This window comes from Achroia grisella, unplaced genomic scaffold (genome assembly GCF_030625045.1).
Source record: "Achroia grisella isolate CSIRO2021 unplaced genomic scaffold, CSIRO_AGI_Agris_v1 utg149, whole genome shotgun sequence".
NCBI lineage: Eukaryota > Metazoa > Arthropoda > Insecta > Lepidoptera > Pyralidae > Achroia > Achroia grisella.
The window spans coordinates 207,363-216,669 of record NW_026712644.1 but is presented as its reverse complement, the minus strand read 5'-3'; the positions used below and the strand labels follow the sequence as shown (position 1 = coordinate 216,669).

General features: G+C 29.1%; 1 protein-coding gene across 1 annotated transcript in view; it reads right to left on the bottom strand.

The window, feature by feature from the left end:
- Positions 1-9,232: 9,232 nt before the first annotated feature.
- LOC131840791 (cell adhesion molecule Dscam2-like) overlaps positions 9,233-9,307 on the bottom strand; it is an 80,467-nt gene continuing 80,392 nt past the window's right edge. Inside the window, exon 30 of the mRNA XM_059188989.1 lies at positions 9,233-9,271. Within this exon, the coding sequence (XP_059044972.1) occupies positions 9,243-9,271 (29 nt within the window). The 3' untranslated portion in view covers positions 9,233-9,242. The remainder of the gene's footprint in view (positions 9,272-9,307) is intronic.

The following is a 9,307-nucleotide window of genomic DNA, read 5'->3' as shown; positions in this document are numbered from 1 at the left end:
ATTTTTTTAATAATCCTTCTGTATTTCTTAAAATAACTCAAAGGTCATTCGGGTTTTAACTCCATTTATATTTATTAAAATAAGGTATTACACTTTATTTTAAATTCCAAATTCTATATTCTATCTTCTTCCTTTTGCAATTTACATATCATATTTTTATTTATACTTTTGCATACAAAAGAAAAAACATTTTTGTAGCGGACTTAATGCCCGATGATACTCTCTACCAATCAACCATAGAATTGGCATACAATAAATATATAGATTTTGAAATTACAGTAAAATTACAACAAATGAAATGTATTCTAATGAATATAAAGTCGACTAATATAGGTATTAATTTCTTCAATTCTCGTTATGTAGCCCACTAATATAGGTATAAACCCGCAAGGGCACTAAAATAAGGTTGTAAATATTTATAAATAGTTCGGCATTCAATCAATCAACGGCTCAATTAGATATTGAATGACGGAACTGCATTTATTTACGAATATGTATTATAATAACGAAGAGGAATATAAAGTACAAAATGTATATAAAAAATTAAGCATAATAATAAAAGTATATAATAATTACAAAAAAAATAGCCACTAACAGTGTTCATACTGCTAAGTGTCGAATATACCACTTTGTCCAAAGTGGCATACAGTCAGTCAAATTCTATCAAAAAGTATAAATCACTTAGGTTTTAATACTTTGAAATCATCCATTCAGGAAATATAACACATTTCTTTAAACCAATCAGGAACAAGGTGACCAAATTCCGAAGTTTAATTTAAAATAATTTTTCAAATAATTCACAGCATGTAACAACCTTTTAATGGCCTGCACATGGCACTCGACCCATGGGCTATATCGGAACAATGGTGGTGAGAACCCTGGATAAATTCCTAGATCATCTCATCTGTATTATACATATAATCATAATACAGATGAGATGATGTCCAGATGGGATGATTTCTCATAACCCACCGAGCCTATTTATGCCCACCACATTTGCTCCAATATTACCTCTATTTTTAGTGTCCTACGTAGGCCAAATTACAGATATTTTTTGCTCAACTGTTAACCAATGACTTAATAAGACTTGTCCGACTTAATTGACTGTATTAAATTTGTTTTATTTATTATAATATGCAAAATAGACTAAAAAGTATAGAATGCTTTTTAGTCTATTTTGCAACAGTACAAGTTATTTTCACAATACTATATTAGTTTATAATTACTCATATTAAATTTCCGTCTTTGTAACATTCCTCGCTCGTTGTTGTAAATATTGCTCATAGTTTAGAATTAATTCGTTTATTTGAATTAATTCTATAATAAATATAATATTACTATATAGTTTACGGTATATTTTAGTGTAAAATGAGAAAACTGTAAAGAGTGTAATAAGGTCAAAATAATTAAAAGTAGGCGTTTTGACTCATTATAAAAATCTCTTTTATACATATATAATATTGTAAAAACAAAAAAGACTGTATTAGGCTATTGCCTATCATTATTTTGTATTCAAAATTTAGATAATATCAATAACAATGATACAAACATATAATTTCAATAAAATCCGGTAGACGTATGTAGGGATGATCGTTATAAAAAAATCGATATATCGATCTAGAAGTATCGCACTATTATAAATATCGATGTCAGAAAAGATGACAAATCGTATCTGACTCAACCGATCTGATTTCCTGTCATTTTGCATTGTGGTGTTTCCGAACCGGTACGATTGCGAAACATTCAAGAAAACAGCTTATTCCTGTTTAAATGGCCGGCAATTCACTTGATGTGTTGTGTTCATGGGCGGTAGTAATCATTTACCATTAAAGTACGCCGCTCATTTGTCACCTATGCTATAAAAAAGACCATTTTCTATGTCATATCTGATATTATGTCAATTTCTGTTTCCAATTACCAATTTTTTTGATAATCAAATTCCGAATTCCATCTAATTTCATGTAATATTTCTTATCTTTTTGTGACAATATTATCGATAACTTAAACCATGACAAAGTTATCGAAATTTGTCATCGATATTTATCAACTGAGAATCGTAGACAAAACATCCCTATACATGTGTATACTTTTGTTTACAATAAATCTGAATTCCATGACCTTAAATATTTTCTTATCTTGTTTGAAATACAAATCGAATAATATACTTTTTGGAAACTTCTCATAAACATTAAACAAGTATTAACAATTATTTATTTCAATGTATGGCAAAATGATGTTTTAAATTTAGAATGTTGATTCCTATGATGTCCTATGTAGTAGTATTAAATTTATATAATTTAATTTAATAAAAAAAATTAATAATACGAAAAATTGTTGTGCGTATATTGTAGGAGAATACCAGATTCAGTGGTTTCCAAATGCATGTAAATATATTTATTCTTTAATTTATTTTTTAATCTTAAAAAACCGTTATAAATTTAAGATAAAGATATTAATATCAAAAACCGTCTAAAGCTACCCAGTGGTTTCAGTAGTATCATTCAATTATAATGAACTGAAGGCTACATTTGGAGAAAGTAATTTTATTGTATACAGAAACAATAGAAAAAAAATGATTTTAATATATTTTTCTGTCATTTTTAGTATTACTTTGATGTAAGAAATAACCATGTTTGAAATTATTCATCTGGGGACTGACTATGTAATGATTTTACAATTTTCGAACTAACTGTAATTTACAGTTCTAAAACTGTCTGTAATTGATCTACATTAATAAAGTTATTTTGATTAATTTTGAATTGAAAAATTACTAAACATTTGACAGTTGTTATTGCAAAACGTGCAACATGGTTTGTAACTGCAACTGTCAAATATCTCATACATAATCGCAATGAGTTGAATTTCTATATATTCGTTACATAACTCTGTCCCTGGTAAAAAATACATAATGGTGATCTCTAGTTAGTCATAGTCATTTAAAGCATAATTTACCAAAAATTTACTTTAAACAGTATCAAATGTTGGTTCATTTTAACTTATTTAATACAAATAGCATTACATGCTATTTACAAACTATAATATTTTTTATTTATATGTGTTTGGATTTTATTTATTTTTATGTATGAAATGGTTCAATGAAGGCTAAAATTTAATTTAATTTATTTTGTTTTGATCTGTAAATATTGATGCGGTTTATCTTATTCTATTTTTTAATATGTAATAGTATAGTGAGAATAAATAGGTCTTACCCATTTATGAATATTGTCCTTTGCTGTCACGTATTTATATTTAAAAAAAAACAGTCGAGGACTTTTTCTGGCAGGTTAAATTTTGACTAATTCTCAAGTCAAATATATCTCTTATATGGCGGCAGTCACCCTCTCTCTCTTCTTAGTTTAATTGAAACAATCTTAGTAAATCGCATTTTTATATTCCATTTATTGTATTACTTTTTTTTTTTACTATATATGTTTACAATAAATAATAAAGAATTGTGCCATACGGAATGAAAATTTCTCCACATAGTTGATAGTTACCAATGGCTCTGGCTACCTTATATGAGATTACAGTTGTAATATTTGTTGTGTTATATATATTACAAATCCTGTCAAATTGTAACGACTATCAATTTTCACTATAATATATATATTCTTACAAGAAAAAAAAGTATCTTTTTGTATTAATGATTTTATTTCCAATAATTTATATGATGCTGTCAGCGTCATGATTCTTGTGTTGTGAAGTGTGATGATTGATGACTGATGTTATTCTATTCTATTTTATTGAAAATCTATGATGGCCTCGGTGGTATAGTTTTACTTACGATGCTCCCGTTCCTTGCAGGGCACAAATTTGTAATATATATTTGTTTGTATCGGTCTGGGTATTTTCTATGTATTTACGAAAAAATATATATCTATGTATTTGTATCAGTTATCTAGTACCCATAATACAAGTTTTAGCTAGCTTAATTTGGGTCTAGTGCGCTGTGTGGATTGTCTTGAGATTATTATTATTATTTTATTGAACCATATACTATTTTAGCTATAAATATGACGGATTCTAAAACTGGATATAAAATAAAATAATATAAAATAACAAAAAGTAATATTTTTATTATATTATGGACTTGATACAGCCCACCGCAAATTAATTATTGTATTGTATTATTATAAAGTATTTTTCGTACAGTGAATACTACACCATTTTTTTGTTACGATAATTTAAAATATATCAATTACGATACTTCCAAATTGTTAACTGTGAAAGTTGAAGTTTCTTATTTAAATTATTGTCAGATAAAATAACTTTATACATATTATAATAATTAAAATAACATGTTTTAATTTTCTTAAACATTAAGAAATTAATTTAAATTCTGTATTGAATATAGCTTTATATTAAATTTTTACTCTTAACCTTTTTTTCTAGGATTTTTATAGCACAGACTAGAAAAGACGGGAACCGGAATGTTTCTATGTTTATATACTTGCTCTGTAATCTACGTATTGTATTATGTAAAAAATTACTTGAATGTCTCAAAATATTTGATTAATTATAGGTTAGAAATATTTTTTTTTTCCTAAAAAAAACATGAAGTTTTTTATAGATTAATATATCTGGTTGCTAATTTTATTTTATTATAAATTAAGTTTGAAAATAATGTTATTTTTTCATTATTTATCTATTTACCTAAGTATTCATTAATAGTATTTATTAATTTAACGCCCTCGGTGGATACTGCTTTAATTTCGATGGTCGCAGGTTCGATTCCTGGCTTGCTACAAACTTTTGTATTAATGAGTATGATTGTTGTATAAACCTGAATGTTTTCTATGTATGTATTTACAAAAAAAATATAAACTACGTATTTATATCAGTTGTCTAGTACCCATAACACAAATTTTGCTTAGCATGGGACTAGATGGCGCTATGTGAATTGTAATCAAAGATAATAATAATAATGATATCCCTCCTGGGATATCATTATTATTATTATCTTTGATTTAAAACTGTACTTAAACATGTTATTTTTAAATACAGTATCTGTTTATGTTTATATTTTTTTAAGAATCCTATACGATTATATAGAAAGTACTCTTGAAACTTAAAATTGATTTGTAAACATATTTTGTAAACGTAAATACAGCACTAAGAATTTTAAATATACATATTAATTGTTGGCAAAAATAAAAGATTATACTTTATCTAACATTTATTTTATTTTATTCCTAAATAGAGCAACAATTGTTAAGATGAGTAGTCAGTCTTTTTTTAGATATATTTTAGCAGCTTCGTTTCACAAAATATCCATACATCTTCATACAACGACATTTCGATTTCATGTTTCACACAAAAACGTTATACACAACTAGTACATTTGGCTAATATAATGAAGTACTTATTTACAACTAGAATAAACAATTTCATATACAATAATAAAAATTGTAAAAAAACAATATTACAATAGTTATAAGTGTACAACAAAACAAGCTGTTCTTTATTTAATTATAATAAATATATAAATTTTAATGAATATTTTTGTTCTACATAAATTTATATTTTAATATTTATTTATCGACTAGCTTCTGCCCGTGACTTCGTCCACGCTATCACGATTGAATGAGATAAGTAGCTTACAGCATTCTCCTTTTTAATACTCCTTTCCATTACACCACATTGTGGAAGTATTTAACACCAAATTTCCTGATATACATATATTTGATTTTTCATACTTTAAATTTAATAAAATCCTATTAGAGATATTAGTTAGAAATCAGTAAATAGTTAATAAATCTATATAATTATAAGAGTAACATAACACAAGTATTAACTGGTGGTTATCTGTATTGATTTATATTTATGTACTTAAATATTTACAACATTATAAAACTGATTATATACCAAATAATATGCTATAACCCAAAATACAAAGGGGGAAGGGAATTATTAGTAATGGGATCTGGTGTCCCCATTGCTAGCAAGTTCCCCCTGGAAACCATCGTGGTTAATTCCTGGTTATTTAATCACGATGGGCAAACCGATCTGAGCTCATGCTCATCTTATCCTCCACTGGTGCCCCGCCAGCGTAAACCGTTGGCGCAGGCGGGTGCACCATTCCATTTATCATCCATAAAAAACCCATATTAAATAATATTTTTTTCAGCCGTTATGCCGAAATTATGTAATAAATAAATAAATAAGTGAAGTCACTATTACACCGTAAACTGAACTAGAAATCATTATAATTCTAATGAAACACATACGGCAATAAATTATATAATAAATACATACTAATCTATATACATATATGTAGGTCGTATCATGTCTATGGAGCGTGATATAGTATGAGTAATTGTAATTATTAAAAATAGACACATTGTTTATTTTTAAACCAGTTAGATTTATGACTAGGTACCATTACGTTATCAAGTTTGAACCTTTTGTTGACTTGCTTATAAAACAATAATTATTTTAGATTTTTAAACTACATACTATATATGGCAAACAAGCTGATAGGTAGGTGGGTCACCTGATGGTAAGTGGTGTTCGTCATATAGATGAACTGTATTACTGTTACATGGACATTACGTTATCACGTGGCGCTTAGTTGTCATCTTCCTGTAATTTTACGAACATATCTGACCTTCAAACGGCTAACTGATTAGCAGCAGAAATCGCCAAGACACGGTACCTACTTCCTCCTTCGATCGATCAATTCAAACACGTCCCCCCAAACAGGAGGTCCCCAAACAGGATCCCCCGTCCAATTCAAACAAGGATCGAAATTAGGACGGTCTAAACCTAGGTTCAAACCCGGTTTAGTCTAAGGGCACGCCCCGTGCCGTCAGACTAAAGTCGTATGCGTCAGGCAGGAGTTAGCCTTCAGTCGCTCCATAAGTCCTTCCTTTGGTTTGGAGTGCTCCTTATCGTACGGCGAAGCTGTAAAGGCCCGCTGCGACTAACAGCATTACATTAGTACGAAAAAAAGCAAGGATCCTTTGCTTTTTTTCGTATATATGTATATACAAATTTAGTAAAAAATACATACTGTCTATCTTTACGTCATCTCATTTGTAGAATAGACAGAGAACCAAGTATATGTCTATATAGTAACAAGGATACTCAAGGATCAAGAAGCCCATATCTCCAATAGAAATGAGACGACCTGCATTTGAAATTATACAACAAGATAGCAAAATTTATAATAAAACAACTGTTTAAAAATAGCACAAACATTCATTCTACAAATTATATATATATAGATAAAGGATCAACCAAGCCGAAAGATAATGGTTATGGAACTCGAATAACTTCCGCAAAGAGCAACATGGAATTTGGTAAGTCATTTTTCATAAGTTCAAAAAATTACTTTCAAACCAAATCAAATTAATTAAAAATATCTGTGTTACAGACAATTATAATATTTTAATGGGTTTATATTATTAAGCTATTGTGTGGCTTTGAGCGCGGCGACCGAATCAAGAAATTCCGTAACAAAAATAAACCAGATTATGACAATGTCTGTACATTGTCATAGTCAGGTTTATTTTTACCACAAATATTCCGTGCGGTAGTACCAAACTAAGTAGAGCTTGTATTGTAGGTACTAGACAACTAGATTCTTTTTGTAAATACATAAATTGTAGCTGTGACGGGGTCGAGTGGAATGAGTCATGCTCACTAAAATGTCCAGACATGTGGCGGCGTGGTGGGCCGGGTCATTGGGCTCCCTAAAATATGGTCGAGCGCAGTGATGACTGGCTCATCCGTCATACTCGTGAACGAGTGCTGCTTGTAGGGACTGGTCTGCTTACTTATCACTACGACTGATTTAATCTTATTGTGTTTTTATATTTGAGCCTAAATAAATTAGTGCTGGTTGGTAGTTTGTATTCACTCGTTTCGACTTATAAAATGTGAACTTACAAAGATTGTTTAAAAGAGCAACACACAAGTTTCTTGCTTATTCTTCTTGTGATGAGACAGCTTTCCGAAAAAATGTTGACTATTCAAAAGTGCTTAAATTAAGTATATTTGAATAAATGATTTTCTATTCTAATATGCATTAAATTGGATTGCGAATTTGTTTACGAATGTACTTAATGGATTTATATTATTTTGTTTAATTCCGCTACCATAGCATGTTTGAGACTGCAAATATTCAGTGCGGAAACCTGACCACCGCCACTAAAAGCGTACCTTATCTGTCAATGATCAAAATCCGTCTGTAAATGAATCTACATCCATATTGCGACAAGTGTTTTGCCTCTGAATGAGGCAACATTTGCCTAATGATACCTCATTCCGAGGCAAAACATTAATAGAGGTCGGAAATCCCAGCATCCCAAACCCAGTGTTGACTATTTAGCAACTAAACTACAACTGTGAAATATATCGTCAATTTTGTAAGTAGTTTGAGCCTCGAATGACAGAAGAAAAAGAAATCAAATATTGTATAACAAACACTTCCTTTGAAAATAGCATATTATAAAATTGAAGAGTTTGTAAATGATAATATTGTTTTAGTAGAAAAATCATAAAATTCATTGCGCTGACAATACTATATGATTGTACTAAGAAACCGCTACGCACTCAGCGTAGCGGTTTCTATGTTGATTATCGCATGCCTCTTGTTATTTTGTAACAGGTTTACTTTCGATGATCGCGGGTTTGATTCCTCGCTCGGTACAAATATTTGTATTCATGAATATGATTGTATCGATCTGGGTGTTTTCTATGTTATTATAGTATTTCCAAAAAATATATTCTAATCTAAGGATTTATATCAGTTGTCTAGTATCCATAACACAAGCTCTACTTACCTTGGGTCCAGTTGGCGTTGTGTAAATTATCCAGGAGAATTATTATTATTATTAATATGAATGGAGTGAACAAAGCATAAGCTATTTAATAAATCTAATGTTATTATTAAATTAGTTAACATTAAATATTATAATTAAACCAGTTGACGTGGCATTGTTATTTCGACTTTGTTACTTGGGAATGGTGTTTATTTTGGTTTATTGAGTATTTCATATTTATTATCTTTCGACTTGCTGTACTTTGCAAGTAACCCTGAATAATAACAATATATAGATATACATAAATACTTAGAATAACTTGGCAATATCGATTTATAAGACCAGAATTTAAACTCTACGAAATTTTACCATTTATTTGTATAAGGGCACCCAATATTTATGTAAAAGATACAATACATGGTCCGAGAAACCTAACAATTTTTAACTTAAAAACACAGTACCTATGTCCTTATTTAGTTACCTATGATGAGGTGTTCTGCATGACTCTGAAAATAAATAAATATATTAGTCTCTTTTTAGGC